Source organism: Lissotriton vulgaris, chromosome 9 (genome assembly GCF_964263255.1).
Source record: "Lissotriton vulgaris chromosome 9, aLisVul1.2, whole genome shotgun sequence".
Classification (NCBI taxonomy): domain Eukaryota; kingdom Metazoa; phylum Chordata; class Amphibia; order Caudata; family Salamandridae; genus Lissotriton; species Lissotriton vulgaris.
This window is the reverse complement of record NC_141697.1, coordinates 1,142,976,954-1,142,998,227: the sequence shown is the minus strand read 5'-3', so window position 1 is coordinate 1,142,998,227 and position 21,274 is coordinate 1,142,976,954. Positions and strand designations below refer to the sequence as shown.

Below are 21,274 nucleotides of genomic sequence, written 5' to 3'. Positions count from 1 at the left end.
ATGCACAGTAAAAGAGTCACATTTCCATATGCTGGACAATGCAGCACACATATGAACCTACTCCAATAGCTAGGGTAATTTATACCATCTAAATATAGGTTACTGTATGGCATCGTTGCTTATGCATTTCTAAGTGATGCACATATGCTTTTGGTCACCACAGAGCAATGAGTCATTAACAAGATTATGGAAGAACACTGAGGTAGCTAGACTCCACGCGGGTGGCAACCTGAGTGCGATGTGCTTCAGAAGAATGAACTATATCAGTGATCAAATTATGTGAACTTATCATTTTGAAATTAGTATTTACAGCAACAGTGCTTTAGCTGTATTTTAAAGTCAACACAATATTTTTTTGCATTTAAAGTGTTTTGGCATTTAATGAAACCATTTTATACAGACAATTGAAATTAGGACATTGTCTTCTTATGTACATCAATAGTCTCTGCAACGTGAGATGTCAGTGGTGGGGCGGTACGTCAGATTTCTTTTTCAATAACATACTGGTTAGCAAAGACAGTCCCTGTCATTTTATTCATATTTTGATGTGGAACTACATATTTCATCCTTGAATGCCAAACAGCATTCGGCTAACCTTGTTCAAAAACAGATTTCATAACTGTCAGTTCACTGTTTTGGGAGATATATCTAGTGCTAGTTAGAGAATTATTTTGGCACACTATACAAAGGGATTCAAAGATTTCAATTTCCTGTTAAGCTTACAGGTTTCCATAAAGAACTGCATTGAGTATTCACCACTCTGAAGCTCTAAGATTTTATTTTCATAGCGAAGGACTTGAATACCTCTTCCTGGAATTCATGTCTAAAAAGCATTGTACTTTTTTAAACCCATAACGGACTAATAAAGAGTGGATTTCTGTGTTCAGCTGCCTTTCATTGCCCACAGGACGCAGGACTATTATCCATTACTAGTACACACAAGGCATTCACACTTGCACCCACTTGACCTAAACAGTCTGAATGGTTGGAATTGAAGAATCCGGATGATTGATACTCGAATATGCAAAAATGTCCATAAATGAGGGGTCTTGGGACCACATCATTGAACAGGAAACATGAGGCGATAATTACTGGTAGTAAATAATGATATCCACTGTCTGAATGGATTAACATTCAGTGGTATTTTAACCACCTCTGAAAAGGACTTCAAAAAAAAACAAATTCACATTTGCAAATATATAGAATTGAGAGTGACTCCTGAGCTTTAATATGTACAGCCTGTGATTACTGAAACTCGTCAATAGTTATGTATTCTGGTGCTGTCTGCAGAGATGTGAATTTTAAGAGGCGATTAAAAATAGCCTTAATGTTATTTCCAGATCTTTCCAATCTCTGACTACGCGATAAACAAGTCATTTACCTTTGTAAACATATTATCTGTTAGAGACACAGTCTAACTGCAGACTCCTTAATTTTTTGAATTCTCTGCAGGCACCAGACTTGATCCAGAAATCTTTCAGCAGTACCTCTGCGTGCCGGGCTACGTTATTGTACAACTCAGTGAAGACGTCGACTCCGGTAGGGATGTCAGTGGAGTCATACAAGTCCCTTCCACAGTGCGGACGTTGAAACCTTCTGCACCAGAGCTACTATAGAAACTGGCTGGTGAAACAGTGTGCAGGTAAGAAACACGTCACATGTAAAAATTGGCTTGACCCACTCACAAGAAAGCATAATCTAAAAGCTATAATCTAACGCAAAAACCATATGAGGATCACCTAAATTTAATGAAAATTGCACTCCATTAAAGTAGCAAAAAGGACTGCATTGGTCAAGCCAGAGACCAAAAGTGGAAAGTCAGAGTATTTGCAAAGAACAAGCATAGACTCTGTATAGGTGGTCTCATAATTGGCATAAGCAATATGTCCCGCTAGGAAATACTGCAAATGAAAGTATTGCATACCAGCATACCGAACTGCTTCCAAAGAAGCATATGATAAAGGTAAACATCCTAACCTGAAGACACATCACCAGCAAAGGACCTCTTTAGAATGAAGCTCACCATCAGAGGAAAAGAGAAAAAGGAAAAAACGATACAGTAGGTATCCTTGTACCTCATAAACTAGTAAAGACCGTATTGAAACAATAACATCTGCTAATCGCAGAAACACCAAATCAAGTGTAACCAACAGGTGAACATGGCATTGCCCTAACAAGGCAAGCCATATAAGAAATACAAAATCTTATATCACTCATATGACCCAATTAGAGGGACAAAAATAAAGAACATATAAGCAGAAAAAAAGAGATTAAGACTGTTTTACTTTACGGAAACGCCGTAATGTAAGTCGGCCTGGAGTCCAAAAAGATGGGTCCCATCAAAGGGCATATTGTCTAAAGACACTTGGACCGCCTTTGAAATCCTGAGGTTCTTAACCATGCATGATACTGTAGTGCCACTGAGGACTCATTGGCTCAACCTACTGAATCAGTGGTATCCATTCCACTTCAAAATTTTCAGCTTAGATGCCTGTTGGCTATCTCGAATTAACTGGTCAATATTAAAACGGAGGTCATCTGGAAGTGATCACAACATAGTCTGCAAGGAATCCCACAAAGTGTGAGAAAAACACCCAAGAACACAGGACGTGTTAGTAGACCTTAAAGTAGAAGTAGCAGACAAAAATAAATGTGTTTGTCACATGAAACTTAATTCCTAAAATCTCCATCTAAAGGAGCCTTTGCTAAAGAATCCATATTCTTTGAGGCTGTAACAGCCTGAACTACCAGAATACAAGCGGTAGGATGACTGAGGAGACAAAGTGAGTCACCAGAAGCAGGCATGTGCCTGAGAGATACAGCATGGTCCACCAAGACCCCTGCAACAGGCTTGGTCCAAGAACCCAATATTATGTCATACAGGGCATTACTGTATGGAAGAAGAGACTGCTCTCCTGTCCTGTCTGACCTTGGTAAAGGACCTCTATCAGAGGGTCAATGGACTTCTCCACTGTAAGCAGTGGCCACAAACTGCATCACTCTCCTCAACATATCTGCAAAAGAGGAACTCGCCTCAATAGCAAGGCTAGGAGGGGAAAGAAGACTCGAAGCTGGAGAAGACTACATCCCACTAGCCTCACCAAGTGCAGATATCCAATTCTCGTCCAAAGGAGATGGAATAACCCAAGGTATAGGCTGTATAAGCCAAGACTCCCTGAATGACCCGCAACAAGGTCACTTCCCAGAAGCCTCACCATGAGAAGGAAGCCGAAATGTAGCACTCCCCTCAATTGCCTCTATCGATTTTGCACATGACGCTGATTGACGCTGCCAAGGCAATGCCTCGATGTTGAGTAGAGGAGGGGAGGTGGCTACGATTGGCGCCGTCAACATCCATGCTGAAGTCGGCTGATTACAAACGGACAGCGAAGGTGGAAACCCTTAAGGGCTGTGCACTGGCACCGAAGTGGAGTCAGACGCCTGGCATCGACCCAACGACTAAGATGGCCCAACCGACACCAAGAGCTCCGGAAGAAAGAGGGGGGCCAAATATAAGATGATGCAAAATATATTCCTTCATTTGGGACATCAAAGCACCAGCTCCCGGAAAAACAGGGAGGAGCGGAGCCATGACAGGAGTCCTCAACCAGTGAGCGGGAGGAGCCTTGAGAGACAGAGTCTTCACGCAGTGAAGCCAAGGGGTGCTGCGACTTAAACTGCCTATGCTTACTTTAGGACGTCAATGGGGAGCGACGTCCCTGTGAATGGCTCAGACTCCTGGAACAGCCCCACGAACGGACCTTCGAATGAAATAAGCTGAAGACCGAGACCGACGTGAAGTGTGTGAAGGCCTTTCCGTCGCACTGCCAAGAGCATCATGCGTCCTTCCTTAGGAGCCTTCGGCTTCAGCTTCTAGCAGGAGCTGCATTTTTTGGAGTCGTGGTGTTGCCCAAACACCACATACAAACTGAAGGCGGGTCGGTGACAGACATTTGTCGAGTACATGACCCACAAGCCTTAAAGCCTGAAGACGTATGGAAAAGGCACTGTTCTCACAGACAAAAACTTGTCCAAATAGGCCCAAAAATGGCCTGAGAAACCGGTTCTCCAGATTCGTGTAACAGGGTGAAAAGAAGAAACTGATGTCCGCGCACCGTGCTCCACTGACGTCACAACTGGAGTCAACATCATCACAGAGTTGTTCGATGCCATCCTCGCTGTGCAGAGGTACTGCTGAAAACGTTCCGGATCATGTCTGTTATCATATATAGTCTGTACTCACCAATTCATATTGTTACCCCCATTGTATACATAGGATTTAATTTGGTAATTTCATTTTATTGGACCTGGTGGTCTATTTCCTGAGTCAATGTAGAATTTCCTAAACTAACAATCTGTGTTGGAGCTCTAATCCAGGCTGTTGCTATGAATGTTCACCACTAGAGGAAGTGTGGGTGAATTTGAAACTTATTTCTGGGGATTATATTAATTTGCTGATCTTGTTCTCCTCATCTGGTTAGGCTAAGGACATCAGCATTGTTTCTCTATCAGTTCAACAGGAAGGTGAGGGAGTCATGCTCATTGACTTATGGAAGTCTGTTTTAAATGCATAATGGAATGGGATCTCAGGGCTTTACTAATTTGCTTACACGTCTATTAGGTTGACAAACAGGCCTGTTGCATGTGATGGATACATGTGACTGGCACTTGTTGATAGCGGAAGACCCTGGGTATTGTGCTAGACTGCTACTGGCATGTCTCAACTGTGCTCAGTGTATTTTAAGTGTTCTGTTTAATATTTGATATTTCCTTGACTATATGGTGCATCTGATCAGTGTTGGATATTTGAATGTGGCGTACACCAATGATGAGCACCTTTATGAATACTAAAGGTGAACAAGAACACAAGTGATTAACCGAGCAAGCAAGTAATTGTGTATTGCGTGCCTGCGGAGGCACCTGGGCGGAAAATGATCATATCAAAAGTTCATGAGTAACCCTGGCCCTTTCACTTCCCTTAGCATCCTTTATCCAGATAGGAGTGCTTCTCTGTAGGAAGAAAACACAGGTTATGTTCAGAGTTTTAGGTTTCTAGCAGTAACCCCAGTGACTGCTCTCCATCTGACAATGAAGGAATGATTTCTCTATATATGATTGAAGCCTGTGTTCTGAAAGGATTGGCATGCATGCCCTTGGAATAAGGCAGGATTTCCACAATTAATAAATATGGCCCTGGGCTGTCAGGTTACCGGCTGAAACAGGATGGTCGTTAAACCTCCAAGTTTTGTAAAAGCAATTCTAGAAGTGGCAAGATATGAAAAATTGTAGGTTAGATTGTACTGTCCGACTCTCAATCATCAACCTACATTTCAGAGCATCCATCTGTACAGGAAGACACATCCGTAACTGCCTTCTGCCTATTTTAATCAACTCCTCAAGGCATCCTACTAACAAGGCATTTTCAGCAAAGGGCAGACACAGACGAGAGAATAGCCTGTCTGGCCCTTGGGTCAGTACTCTTTTTCTACTAAACCTACAAGGTAAGATATAATTGTCTGCTTCACATAGCACCCCAAAATGCAACCCTCTCAATCACACCAAGGCTTAAATGAAACAGTCACACTGAATCCTCACACACAAACTCAACCTCATACTCAGCCCTCAAACTACAATACACCCTCAAACTACAAAATACACATTCAACTCAAGCTCATTATCACTCACTCTGCAATACTCAACATATCTGACATTGTACACCTCACCACCCAACACAAGCTTGATACCCTCTTCATTACAGAAACATGATTGACCCTCACATTCTCGCCATCCTTCACCCCACAGACTATAACATCCATCATGTGGACCATACACTTAAGAGTAAAGGAATCATATTCATCCAAAGGTTCTCATGGTCCGGCACCATAGACAAGCAAATGACAACTCCATGGAGCTCCTAACATGCCACTTCCAACTGCATCACTGACCACCCCGTTCATCTTATCTACAGGCCTTCCAGGCAGAACAAGAATGTCCTCAATGAATTCTCTGATCTGCCCTCCATCTCATCCATCTAAAACACCTGCAACACCCTCTTGGGTGACTTCTTAGAGAACACAGGCTCAAAAAAACGAAGACACCCCACTTAATATGATCAACCTACTCAATGCAGTACAGCATTTCACCAAACCAACACACTCCACAGGCTGCATACTCTGCCTCACATTCTCAACATCACCAACAATCCAATGCAAACCATGCATACCCCTGGACTGGATTGACGACTTTACCATTGTTGTCTCCAGCTCAGTGTCCTAACAACAAGACAAGGACAAACCAAAAGAGAAGAAAAACTGTCAGATCCTTCAAAAAAAGTATTTATTGACAACCAAATGCTTGAACTTAGCTCTTGACTGGCTAAATTCATGTCGGATAAAAACACCCCTTTAAATGATTTCAACAACATTCATGCTATGATTAAAACAAAAAAGTGCAAGCCAACACCATCAGTGCCCTAGAACTCTAAAGATTTCACAGACCATGTCCAATCCACAGACAGGAAGAAAATTAGGCAAAAGAGTACTCCCAAAGACATGCAACATGCAGACAAGGGCAAAACAAAGACAGGTCATCACTGCAGTAAAAGCAAGTACTAGAACATCATCATCAATGAAACCAGCAATAGAAGCAGAACACTTTTCAAGAAAACCCTCCCACCCTCATCCACACCCTGGGGTATGGAATGGGATGCATTGGCAATGTTCTTCACTAGCCTTTACACGTAACACCAGTTTGCTCTCATGGGCACCTCCGGGTCTCAAAAAACACCTATCACCTGTGGAGTCCCTCTGGGTTCCATACCTGTCATCTTCAACCTATATATGAGGCCTATTGGAGCTTCACTCTCAGATAACAGCATCGGAATTAACCAATATGCTGCGGATACACAACTCTACTTGAAAGTCTCATCCATGTCAGACTTCAAATGACTCAAACACTGCCTGAAACTCGTTCAGACCGGGATTTCCACTATCCATATGATGATCAACACCACCAAGACAGAATTCCCATTATTTATTAGGAACAGCAAACAAGAAAGAGTACTAACCTGGCTCAATTACCTGAACCGTGACACCTTTAAACCCCAACTTTCACTGAATGTCACGTTAATTGGATCTATTCGAGTATCAAACTCACACTCAAGGAGCGCATAGCCAAACAAAACAATAGACAGCTTGGTGGCTGTTTTCTCCTCTAAATAAAGGGAAATGGTTTCTTCCAGAAAGCAACTTTAGATCACCTATTCAAGACCTCATATATTTGCATAAGATTGGTGATAATGCCCTGCTCCATTGCCTCCTAGGTTCCGTGCTGACCTCCCTCTCCAGCCCCCTTAAGCCCCCCCCTCCCCCCCAAGAGCAAAGCACATGCCACAACATGTGTCATTCAGGGCAAGAAGAAATATCATCTCATCACCCTCATCCCCTGATGGAGCTCAACTGGCTTCATGTGCCAGGCCGCATCACTTTAAAGCCAGTACATAATTTACCAAGCCAGCACGACAGGAACTCTTGCTTATCTTGCACACCATCTCTGGCAACTCTCAGCACAGCCAATACACCATCATACCGGAGAATAAGAAGTGAAAAAGACAAAAATACAAGGCAACAGGTCTTTTCCCTCTATGCACCCAGGAACTAGAACAACATCTCCATAACCATCAAGGCCGCCCCCGAGTCTGCTCCAATTTAGGAAGGAGTTGAAGATGTAACTCTTCAACTAATATTACATCACAATGCAGTAACAGACCATTTCTGCTGCCTGAACCGCGCTACTTCTGTCTCTTGTTGACTGTAGTGTGGCTTTTGACCCTATATAGAGTTCCACTGCCTTTCGGCCAGGTTTGCACTTTACAAATACCACATACATACATACATATGTACATACATGCAGGAGAATATTTCACTTCTTTACTGCATCTCTCTGTGGCAGGCCTCTTTTTCAGTATCCTTCCCATTTTATTCACATTCCTCACGCTCCAGCATGGTACAAATACATTAAGACAGCCAGTGACCTTGCTGTAAGGTGGGCGCTGACTAAGGTGGTATGCAGGATGTTTACGGTGCTACACCCGTAGGTTTGTTGTAACTGATGGAATTTGCAGATGGCCTCATAGTGCAACAAACTGGTAATGGGGAGTCTGTTCACCACAGTCCTGGGTTTCTATAATTGCCCACAGTCTGATAAGACTTGTAATGACAGGTCGGTATTTAGTTCATGGTATTAATTGAGCTATGGGTGAATGATTTGGTGGGTAAAAGAGAGGCAAGAAGGGTTTACCTTACAATCTCACATTTCTGAGGCCAATACCTTACCCACTGCCTGGCAGCTGGATACAGAGTGAGTATAGTGTTTATGCCGAAGAGGTGTGACTGAGATGGGTTCAGCATCTGCAAGGTGCCCTGACTAATATATTACTTGTGTTTGGAGTGTGGGTGGTTGATGTTGATCAGTGTTCTTCTTTCGTCCTTGTCATGGTGGAAATCGAAATAAATGCTATATAGAGATGGATGACTTACTCAAATGACCCGGCATTTTCAGTGGCTTGACCAAATGACATGTGAGGCGGAGAACCAATAAGAGATAGTTATGAAAAGTACAGGCAGTCACCTTAGTGAGTTTACAATTGCTAATTGAACTATTTTCAGGGGTCAGTGATGCAGAAACTGAAACCTAAACTAAAGACTGAAATTAAGAAACATTAATTTACGTTGTGGTGCCACATCGATATTTGCAAGTAAGAGTGTTGCCTATGGTGATTCATATGGTGATCTACGCATACATTTATTTCCCTCCAAAGAGGAGTTTCAAAAACAGTTTGACTGCAAACACTGAATTAGAAATAAGACTTGTTGAGCAAAAAGTCAGCAGCATAAGCTGGGCCAAGGCAGAATAGACAACTTACTATTCTTTGAAACGAAAGTGGTAATCGTATTTGGTCGGATCCAGTTTTCAGTGCACCCTCCAAAATGCAAAACAAATACAAACCCACTTCACATGAGTCAGGGTTTGGCAGGTTATCCAAATAAACTATTTGTTATTGAAAAAAGAGAAGTCGTCAGTCAATGGAGACATAAAAAGAATGGGCTCAGTTACAGAAGACTGTATCTGACTCATTGTTATCAAAATGAAAGTACTATTGTTGGTCAAGGTTGAAGTTGAGGTAAGAATCAGTGATAGTGCAATATAATTCAGAAACTTGTTCTGCTTTCTTCTTTCCAGAACACATGCTCTTCCCCATATAGATAAAAGGGACTGGGATATATAGCTAGGGAGATTTTACAACCTTAAATTGTGTGCACCACTGTGCAGAACCAAAGAGAGTGCTCAATTGTAAGACATATTTCATTTGTCTACAAGATTAATGGTGATCCTTAAAATTTGCCATGGATTAGGTCTTAAAAGACCTATGTAAGAAATAAGGATACTGGTTGAGGGGGGTAAAACCCTTCTCAAACAGCAACCACAATTCATCACAGGGTGAAGTCCCAAGCAAACCCTAAATTAACATGTGCTTACCCTCTAGCAGCTTGGCACATATCAGTCAGTCTTAACTCAAAGGCAAAGTGTAAAGAATTCCTGCAACTTCAAACAGTAACCCAGTAAAAACACAACACAAAATGAGCACACACCAATTTAGAAAAATAGTGTTATTTTTAATTAATTAAACAAACCTGAACGACAAAAATCCAATTAGTAGAATCGGAGCTATTCAATTTGAAAGATTTTAGTGAAAACAGGGCCAAAAGGCATAAAGAGCCAACTTTAGATATCTGGTCACACCAGACCGGGACAAAATTATGATGAAGCGTGGGCAAGCTGCACTGACCCAGTTAGGCCAGCTAAATAAAGTACCTCAAATCCTGGTTTGCAGACCATCAGTTCTGAGGTGCAGCGAGGCTGCAGTGCGAGGTCCTGTATCATTGTGAAGGATCCCTTTGACCAGGGCTTGTGATGCGAGGTCCTCGTTGAAGCTGCCTTCACTGAGGAATGCATGGGGTTGCGCTAAGGATGTGTCTAGCAGCGCTGGTTCGGATGCGGCGATGTGATGCAGGTTTTTGTGGCGGTCTAGTTCACGCAGTAATGGCGGTTCTGATCTCAGTTGGCCGCATAGCAGAGAAGATGCACCGGTTCTACTGGATCCACAGAGGATGGCAGAGCACCTTAGGCCCACTTCCAAGTGTCCAAGACTGGGTAGCACCACTTGGCAGGGTAAACTCACAGATGGCAGAGTCCAGGTGCTGGGTCAAGATTGTTGGAGCAGTCTGTCCCTGAGGCTCAAGTCAGGTGGTCAGCCAATTAGCCCTTGGAGTCACTCTGTGGTTTTGGGTTCACGAGATGCAGGTCCAGCCCAGCAAGGCAGCAGTACTGCAGGGCAGCAGAGTGGCAGTCCTTCAGCATCACCACAGTCCTTCTTCCCGGCAGAGTATCCGCAAATGTACTGAAGAGTGGGTGTCTGAGATCCAGCATTTATACCCAGTTTTGCCTTTGAAGTGGAGAGAAGTTTCTAGAGGTTTCTCTTTGAAGTTGCCAACATCCTGCCTCCCCTGGTTCCAGACTAACTAAAGGGTGTATGCAGCCCTTTATGTGGAGGCAGGACACAGCCAATTTAAGTATAAGTGGGGATGGCCCAGCTCCTCCCTCCCATTCTACCAGTGATGGCCCATCCAGGCACACCTAAGCTTACTATGGTGTGTCGCCTTCTAGGAGGAATACACAAAGCTCATCTGTCAACTATACCCAGTCATGTGACTCATGTACAGGCTACAGGCACTTATGTATCAACAAAGAGTTTTGTGATTCTCAAATTGCGAGTTTTAGCGTATCACAATTAGAGAATCGCAAAATGCAATGCAATGTATGTAGGATTTGCTAAGAATTTTGCGAATCCTTCATATTCCTTATTTACGAATTGCAAATTGAGATTCGCAATTACGGAATACCTTCCAATTTATTCCTATGGGCTAGGAGGCCCATAGGAATGAATGGGAAGACATTCTCAATTTGGGATTACCAATTAGAGAATCGCAAATTGAGAATGCAATTTTTAAGGTTGCAAGGGTGATAAAAGGACACCCTGTTGCACCCCTGAAATATGCATGTGTGCACATTTTGCGCACATACATGCCCATCAATCAGAAAAGTGCTTTTTTAAAGATAATCGCAAATTACCACCAACTTGAAGTTGGTGGTAATTTGCAATTCCTTAAGGCCAAATAGCAAATTTCTGGTGCTTCCAGAATTGCATTTAAGGAATCGCAATTTGCAATTCCTTAATTGCATTCGCAAAATGGAGAATCGCAAATTTTGCAATTCTCTATTTTGCGATGGCTTTTTGGGATGATACATCCCAAAAGGCTTTTTCCAATTCGTAAACGGGCCGATTCTGAGAATCAGCCCGTTTGTAAATGGGAAAAAGGCTTGATACATATGGCCCTAAATGGCTAGGATAAGAAAATACCAACCTTCTAAAAGTGGGACTTTCAAAATTGTAATTAAAAATGTAACTTCCCCATAAGTGGGCATTTTCCATTAAAATTCCACAGACACTAAACATGAACTGGTTACCTGTTCCCATTAGCAAGTTTTACAGCTTATTAAATGGAATACGGTAACTCCAAAGTTATCTATGGGAGAGGTGTGCCTTGCAGTAGAGAAAAACGAATGTAAGAGTTTTTCACTTCCATGTAGAACTAAAAAGTATATGTCTACCCTTTTAAATACATTGAAACCTGCCCTTAAGGCTTTTTAGTGCCTACCCTAGGGGTGACATGTATGTATTAAATAACAAGCATTTACAATGCAATGGTTTTGCCTTTGTTAAAGTTAGAGCTATTGGCATTGCTCTTGACATTATTTTTATTTATGTTTTTTTTAACATAAATAAATGGCATTGTCATTTACAATGCCAAGAAGCTTTGAGAACGACTCTTTAAACATTGTTCTCTATTTACTAAAATTGTCGGCAAAAGCAAGGTCATCTTCATGTATCTACAATTCACCAGTGCTTAACACATGTAAAAGCTGCGCTTGAATAACATGGTACATTAGCTCTTAACGTTCAAGTGCATTTCTAACATCAACCTTATCTGTGAGTCCTATATCTTGAGGCACCTGTAACTTCTTTTCTAAACTTCAATAAAAACACGTTCACTTTACTCCTTTAACGATTCCTTGAGAAAATAATTTTTAAAAAGGACTCTGCTAATCCCCACCACTGAATACCTAAATCAGCACACCATATTTATCTGCTAATCTCCTCCACTGAAGATCTAAATCAACACACCAAGTTTAGAAGGAAACAGAGCTTCCTACACATAACTATGAAAAATGCAATTGAAATGTAGGACTCTGCGAAGTTTCCCTCGCAAACTTCCTGTATTTTTCATGTTGAAAGCTGAACCTTTGTCGGACTTAAATTTCGGAGGCGGGAGGACTCGCCAACATCCCCCAACTGGACTGCAAACTTTAGAGGAAAGCAGAGTTAAAATTAACTCAAGAAAAGAGCACGCCCATGGTCAGCACCAACTTGTACTCTCAAAGAACATGCACTCATGAGGTAGCATTTCCAGTTTCACATTGAAACCAGTCAAATGCGTGGCATGCATAGTAAATTTGAAAACTGTCTAGTATGTGAAGGGCATATAATAAGGAAACACGCAAGATTACGCCTATATAATAAAAGATTAGAATTCTGCAAATAGGAACTTTGGTAACCCTAACAAAATACCCATTGCAGGCAACAAGAAGAGGGCAAAGAATAATCATAAATCCAGATTCAAGGGGATCACTTTTAAATTGTTTTTGTGGTTTCAACAAATGTTAGTAAACCAAACACAAGGGGGCTGGGTAGACCATAACATAAATAAATGCTGTAAGGTGACAGCCCTTCTCCAAAAGGAGCAAACTCCATTTAGTACAATTATATATATGATGAAGGATCCTAAGAAAACGCCAGAGCAAAAATCCAGATCCAAAGGATGTAATGAGTCACAGACATATAGATATCTACAAGTACGTACACAGACTAACAAATAATTGGAACGTTATCGTGAAAGTAAAAAAAATAATCATCACACCCAATGGTATTTGCACGTGTGATATCTTCTGTAACCCAAAACAACTGAATAACGGGATACCGTTTCCTTCAAAAGTCAGACACGTCTGCACAAACTGCAAACTCGGTCGGATATGCACACAGGTCACGTCGTACATTACATCTAAAACAAACTTCCAGTATATATACCTTTCAAAAACTGTAAAACCCTAAGAAGACAGCTAGCGGAGTTGGCAGATTTTACATTTTAAATTTAGCTATCAGACATTTGCAGTAGTGCTAAGGAAGTTGCCATGTCAGCGCAAATGTTAGTAAACCAAACACAAGGGGGCTGGGTAGACCATAACATAAATAAATGCTGTAAGGTGACAGCCCTTCTCCAAAAGGAGCAAACTCCATTTAGTACAATTATATATATGATGAAGGATCGTAAGAAAACGCCAGAGCAAAAATCCAGATCCAAAGGATGTAATGAGTCACAGACATATAGATATCTACAAGTACGTACACAGACTAACAAATAATTGGAACGTTATCGTGAAAGTAAAAAAAATAATCATCACACCCAATGGTATTTGCACGTGTGATATCTTCTGTAACCCAAAACAACTGAATAACGGGATACCGTTTCCTTCAAAAGTCAGACACGTCTGCACAAACTGCAAACTCGGTCGGATATGCACACAGGTCACGTCATACATTACATCTAAAACAAACTTCCAGTATATATACCTTTCAAAAACTGTAAAACCCTAAGAAGACAGCTAGCGGAGTTGGCAGATTTTACATTTTAAATTTAGCTATCAGACATTTGCGGTAGTGCTAAGGAAGTTGCCATGTCAGCGACCACAGACAAAGGGAATGCCAGCCACACACACCTTTCCAGCTGCACAGTAACAAAGCCGGGGCTCCACGGCAGGTGGGGAGGGGCGATGCTCTCTGCACACGGAATGGAAAGGGAGGATTCACAGACTGAGCACAGTAAGAGACCTGCTGGGTCAGCGCCCCCATTCCAGTCTCTAATTAAAATGGAGGCGAGGCTGGGCAGATGTGTCTGGCTTCAAGGGGAGACATTTGCCCAAGAGAGGTCTGGCTGAAAAATACAGTGCGCTGGCTGCAGGCAGGAGACAGCCTGGGGATTATTAGCTCAGCCCTGCCCGCTCTAGAGAGGTGGGGGTTGGGAGTGCTTCCATGGGGTCACGGATCGCTCTGGGGGTTGGGAAGGGTGCCAGACTACTGCTGCCCCACCCCCCATTCTGTACTTACCTAGGGCGGTGGATAAGCTTCGGGTTCATTTAGGCCCTAGTCGCATGGGCTGATCCAGACACAGACAAGGAGTAAAGAGCAGCCCCCACCAGTGTAGAACAGAAAGACTGGAACGGCACATCAGAGGGATCTGAGGCAACGTCCTCCGCATCTCCCGGGGTTCCCTCCAGGCCACGGGAGCCCCGCGGGCGCCGCCATACTTTTTGCCGTCTTCCTTCTTCCCCCGGGCTGCCGGGGGCGGGCACTTCCGGCCGGCCGCGCTAGGATTGGCCGGCCGGCCAGTCACGGGGCGGGAAACGGGGGAGGAGAGACGCAGAAGTGCCGGCAATGCCGGACCAGACTCGGGGGCGTTCCCGGCGTCGCGTGACGTCGGCAAAAGCCAAAGAATGTCGGGAACGCCCCCGTGTCTGGTCCGGCCTTGACGGACAGGCCCCTCGTCCAATGGCAAGGCTCCATTTACGGAGCCAGCCAATGAATGAGGAGGGCCGACCCAAAGCACACTACAGTTCTCATCAGGTTTTCGCCTGCTTTTTTTTCCCCACTCTCCTCCTCTCAGAATGGGCTGTCTCTCGCGTCTATCTCAATAGCCCCCTCCATACCGACCTCCCCTCATTTCTCTGTTTCTTTCTCCCCCTCATCCTCACCAGGTGGCTCACCTTCATTCCACATTTGTCCTTCTTCTCCACGCCTTGCCTTCTCTCTCCCTGTCTCTCCCCACCTCTCACTCATTTCTTTCTTTCGCTTTCGCTCTCTAGTCATTTGTCTCTCTCTGTCTGTAGCTCTCTCCTCATTCTTTCTTCATCCCTTCCTCTGTAACCCATTATCGTTCTTTCTGTTTCCACCCCTGTCTGTCGTTCTCTCCTGCGCACCCTCTCATTTTCTTTACCTCTCCCACCTTCTCTTCCTTCTGTGCGGCCCCAGTCTGCTGCGTTCTCCACACTCACTTGGTTTTAAGTTCTCTGTGAATTCTTCCGCTTCCAGCCCTCCACCCAAGGCCTGTCTTCTCCTCTCGCCCCTTTCTCCTCCTGCCTCCACACATTTACACAACACTCACTAATTTCATGTTTGCCCGTGTAAACGCCCCCCCCCCCCCACCTGTTCTCTTTCCCTTCCTTGTATGTTCTGGCGCCTGCTCTGATTATCTACCTGGGTCTTTCTGCTTCCACATTCCTCTCTACCCCCCCCCCCTACCTGCCTCTCGCCCCCTCCCTCCTTCCATCGCGCCCTGTTTGTCCCTTCTCGGTGCCCATTTACCTTCATGCCTCAATGATAGTACTCTCTTCACCCCCCCCCCAATCCTCCAGCCCCCCCCTACCCCGCGTGTCTCTCTTTCCGTTTCCTACTCTCTCCCTTTCCACCAATCACCTCCCGCATACCTATAGAGCGCAGTGAGGCGAGGCCCCGCTTTACAAGCACATTTGTCAACATAAAAGCGACAGGCCGGGCCCCGCCTGGAAGTTTCACTTAGGAGGTTAAGCCTCAATCATGGCCGCGGTCCCCGGAGAGGGGCCGGCTCTATCCGCGCGGTGATTATGCGCAGTGTGCTCTGTTGCTGCTCCCTAATAGGGGAACATATGGTGTCAATTTGGACGCCCTGCACCATATACACTCAGGAGTCATTAGCGCGAGGCCTGCGGAGCCGGCAGCGGCCCCGGAACCACCCGGGCTGCACCCTCAGGAGGTGTTTAGAGGCTTGCAGGGGCCCTGTGTAGGAATTCACGTGCACACATTGTTCGCCCAGGCGTGTGCAGAAATCTACGTGTGCGCATAATGCGCGCTCCATATACGAATATGTATATATGTACATGGGCCGCTCGGGCAAGTGATACAGAGAGACCGCCCTGGTCGCACGCCTTCCACATGGGTTTACCTGGGCCGTGTTCATGAATGCACAAGCAAGCATCGTACGTGGGCCACCAAACAACGCACATGAATACACATGCATACATTGCACAGGGGGTCACCTGGTACTTGTTCGGTAATGCGCGTATACTAATTGTACAGAGGGCCACATGTACCTTGTGCACGCCGCGCCATTCTAGAATTCACGTGCATGTATATAAGGGTCACGCGGACAGGTTGTACAGAGGGATGAGCACGTGACTGACGTGTACATTTTGGACAGAGATTGCCCAATGCTTATTTAGGAACTCAGAAGTATGCAGCAACTATTGGGGTGGGTCTGCAGCAGGTGCATGCTGCGCACAGGGACCCAAGGCATGTGTGTATGAATTTACATATGGACATAAACATACTATCAGGAGATTAGAAGCCACCCTGTGCGCTCCGCAGACAGGATGGGACACGGAGGTGCGTCAGGCAGCAGTGTGCATACAGATCCTTAGCACGCACACACACACACACGCGCTCGGGAAATAGGCCACGTTCACGCGGCGCCTACACCCTGTTCTTTTTCACACACAAGATTTCACAGTGTAACTTCATATGCCTGCGTACATACGAGGAAATCGAGAAAGGACCACGTTCGCACGAGGCCCGGCCTTTATTCGTTTATTTCTGCTTTAACACAAACTTACTTGCAAGCGTCACTTTCATGGGCGCCACTACTTATAAGAAACTCGAGAAAGAGCCAAGTTCACCTAGCACCGGTCTGCCTTATGTTTTTCTTTAACACGCACGTTTTCACTAGTGTGCATACATACAAAAGACAAGGAGTAAAGAGCAGCCCCCACCAGTGTAGAACAGAAAGACTGGAACGGCACATCAGAGGGATCTGAGGCAACGTCCTCCGCATCTCCCGGGGTTCCCTCCAGGCCACGGGAGCCCCGCGGGCGCCGCCATACTTTTTAGCGTCTTCCTTCTTCCCCCGGGCTGCCGGGGGCGGGCACTTCCGGCCGGCCGCGCTAGGATTGGCCGGCCGGCCAGTCACGGGGCGGGAAACGGGGGAGGAGAGACGCAGAAGTGCCGGCAATGCCGGACCAGACTCGGGGGCGTTCCCGGCGTCGCGTGACGTCGGCAAAAGCCAAAGAATGTCGGGAACGCCCCCGTGTCTGGTCCGGCATTGACGGACAGGCCCCTCGTCCAATGGCAAGGCTCCATTTACGGAGCCAGCCAATGAATGAGGAGGGCCGACCCAAAGCACACTACAGTTCTCATCAGGTTTTCGCCTGCGCGAAAAAGCTGCGCAGAAAGCGCAGCTTTCGCCAGGCAAAACCTAAAAAGGAAGGTTAGGGTCTAGCAAAAGGTTTATTTTGCTAAGTCGAAATTACAATTTTGAATGGCACACAAGGGCTGCAATGGTAGGCCTGAAACACGTTAAAGTAGCATTTAGTTTACAGGCCTTAAGGACAGGTAGTACCACCCTACTCTGGACTTACAAGTAAATTAAATATGCCAATTGGGTGTCAGCCAATTCTACCATGTTTTATGGAGAGAGCACAAGCATTTAGCACTGGTTAGCCACGAGGAAAGACAAAAGTTAGGGGGTGAAACTGCAGAGAGGACCAGGACTAACAACCTACAATGGGTATCAGTGAATTAACAGGTTTTAACATAAACAAGACAGCAGAAACTACTCTAGCACAGTATGAATATGCAATTTTAACAATGCAAACATAGCAGGAAATTTGGTGATGGAACTACAAAATAAATAGAGGAATCAAAGCAAATGTTCTGCCTAAAGACATTCTCTAAGACCAGATGTTGGCATAAAATGACACTTTCGTTTTACATGATGTAAGGGGCGCAGTAGAGGCACCAGCAGAATTGGGAGGGAGGGGGTCATTCCATAACGGGCCCCTTTCCGGCCTAAGGCCTGTGGATTTTAGTGAGATATGGGAGACCCAGAGCCCCTCATTACATTCTGCTGGAAGCCCCATCATTTTGTGCTCAGCCACTGCCTGAAGTATTCAGTTAAAAGAACAGAAAGCAAACGCGGATATCCACTTTCCCCTGCACTAGCATTCAATGTAATTCACAATGACATACAAACAATATTCAAAAAGAACAACAAATCATACTTGGCTCTGTGGAATTGTACCCCTGGTTTTTCAGTCCATCATGCACCGCCCTCGATGAAAGGATTCTGCAAAATGAAAGAGATATATAGTTCATATTTTAATAAATGAAGGCAGAATAAGAAACAGCAATGAGCTACTTTTAAAAACCATTAGCAAAAATGTTAACATCATGTCATACGTATACAGGATAATATGGTTTACACTTCTTTTACATTTAATTCGTGGAGAAGTGTGGCTCACTGGTTAGAGCAGGCAGACCTGGAAGCAGAGGTCAGCGTGGGACCAGGGTTCAATTCCCGGCTCGGCGGGTCTTGAGTCCTAAAATGTCCATAGACTCGACAATTCTCGCTCCAGTGCCTACTCCATTCATGGGTTCACACTCTGCGACTCTGGGCAATAGCTTGCTTAATCTCCACAACGGCCCCTCGCGGTGGGATGCCTGGCTTTCACCTTGCGGATACCATGCCCGGGTTATCTCACAGGGGAATACCAGGACGGGTTCCCTAAGCAAGCGCTTAGAAACCAGTGGTGATTTGCGCTATATAAATTCCTGTACATTTACATTTACAAATGCAATGAAGTGTGGTCAATGTTTGAAACAATCATTGAGGAGAAACTTGTCAAAAATGTTGTCTAAGCATACTTATTTTAAATGGTTAGGTTTATGGTTGATGCCAACTACCTCCAATAAAGCAAGTATACACTTTCCTATGATCATATATAGATCCTGGTTACTCTTCTGGGCTACTCTTGTACTCTTCATCTAAATCTGTATGGAAAGTTAACTATTAGATTTAAACCAACAGGATAAAGTGTGGAGTGTGGCTACGGAAATTGTAATGCAAACTGACTTCATTAACTGTTAACAAAACACACATTGTTGGTTTGAAATAGAATGGCTTATACTGCCACAAGTGATCAGCCTGCAGACCCTATGACACAGTGTTAAAGTTACTGCATTATGCAAGAGGTTGGTTCCAAAGGAAGACCATTTCTCTCTATTCTATGACCCAAATAAACCAGATAAATCAAATACTTGACATAGGTTTATGGCGAGTACTTCTTTAGAATATCTTCCAGGTTCGTTCATATTTATCCATGCATAATTCTCTGTGAGTGCGAACGGTTGTCAGTCAGCAACTTGGTCCAATGTAAGAATGTAATAGAAGGAGGGCTTCAGTGAATCAAGAGAACAAAAGGGACTTACTGGTTATTTGAGATGGTTGTACAATGCCATCAGCTAAAATGGACATGACAGTGATTCTGGCTCTACTGGATATTCTTCCATGGAAGTGAACTATTCATTATATTGCACACACATTCCCCGTCTTTAAGGAGTACTGTAAACTGTTCTTTAGCCAATAGTTACAAAAACAAAAACTATTCTTTGTGTTGTGTTATGTTGATATTTATAAAAGTGCAACCATCACCTCCAAAGCGGCACCTGGGGGCCAAAATCCACACTTGAATACTGTGAATCTGGACCAAAAAAAAAGGTTGCTTATGCCTGTAATAAAAAAAAGAGTTCCCAAGATGCTTTCTGAAAAAGGGTTGACTTCTGCTTGTTTCAAAGAGAGGCAAGCACAGAGAATGATCTCCCACCTCTGGTCTTTGGACTGAACCTTGGAGATGCTAAACGTTTTGCGTTGCCCAATCTTAAAACTCTAATTGGGGTATATAGTGTGTGTCGGTCTGAGATAAATTTCGGCCAAGTCCTGCGAATAGCTCTAAAGACTGTTGTAAGGGAATTAAACATAATTTGTTTTTCAACCAGAAGTTAGTGATGTTCCCTCTGACATATAGTTATGAATGCCCTGCAGGGAAGTTTTAGTACGAGTCCAACTGTGGCATTTTGTGTAATTTCTTAATTAGATATTTAGATACTCGAAAATAAAGACGATTGCAGCAGTCAATCCTGGAAGTGATTAGGGCATAGGACACTATTTTCCTGGATTCCAAAGGGAGAAATTTGAAAAATCTTCTAAGTGTGTTAATCACCATGAGGCAGGTTCTTGCCACCACAACAATTTGATGATGAAAGGACAGATCTGTATCAAATATTACTCCAAGATTTCTGGACACAACCATAGTGAGCCATTGTATCCTACCAGTAAGGAAGGACTTAAACCACGCTTAAGCTCTTCCTTATTTTCCGATACAGGCTAGACACTGTAATAAAATATCAGGGGATATTGTATCAAAAGCGGTCGATGGATCCAGGAGAAAGAGAACTGCGATGTTTTACCCCATCAAAAGGAGTTTTATTGTTTCAGACACTTCCAAACGACAAGTCCCATAGAATGATGAAGTTGGAAGAAAGCTTGAAGGGGTATAGAAACTTGCGAGTTTCCAAATAGTTAAGAAGTAGGAAATTGACTAATTTCTTCAACATCTTCATGGGAGCAGGGGGCATGGCAATGGGCCTGTAAGTGAGCAAATTCAAGGGATCCATATTTGGTTTCTCTAGTAAAGGCTTTACCAAGGCTAATGTTCTCTTTTCAAGAATAGAGGCTTGACAAAATGACAGACAGAAAATAGAATTTAAAATAGAATGGATAACCCCAATAGCCTTCCTCAAAATGGACGTGGTGCAGGGATCAATTAGTGAGCCAGATTTGTAAGACCATATGACAGATTCCGACTGTTCTTATGTAATAGGCTCTAACTCAATAAGTAAGCCACTAAGGTAGGCCTTGGTATTGTTCAATTTGTTGATTTGTAAGTTGGGGTCCCCCCACCAGAGTCAAATCTGGGTAACATAATGAGAGTGTAGCACATTTTGCTTAGTTATGTAGGCACAAAAGTGCCCGCGAAATCGCGGCACTTTTGTAAAAATGCTGCGGTTTTAATAAAAGTGCCCGCGAAAGTTATAATAAATAGAAGTAGAGCTTGGAAGCTCCTAAAAGTAATTTTGGGAGACTGTGCAAAATAGATACCCAGCAGTAATCTACTT

General features: G+C 44.0%; 1 protein-coding gene across 1 annotated transcript in view; it reads right to left on the bottom strand.

The window, feature by feature from the left end:
* The window catches only part of SFMBT1 (Scm like with four mbt domains 1), a 433,177-nt gene that overhangs the window by 44,699 nt on the left and 367,204 nt on the right, over nt 1-21,274 (bottom strand). The window contains exon 15 of the mRNA XM_086939186.1: nt 18,322-18,386. Within this exon, the coding sequence (XP_086795312.1) occupies nt 18,322-18,386 (65 nt within the window). The remainder of the gene's footprint in view (nt 1-18,321; nt 18,387-21,274) is intronic.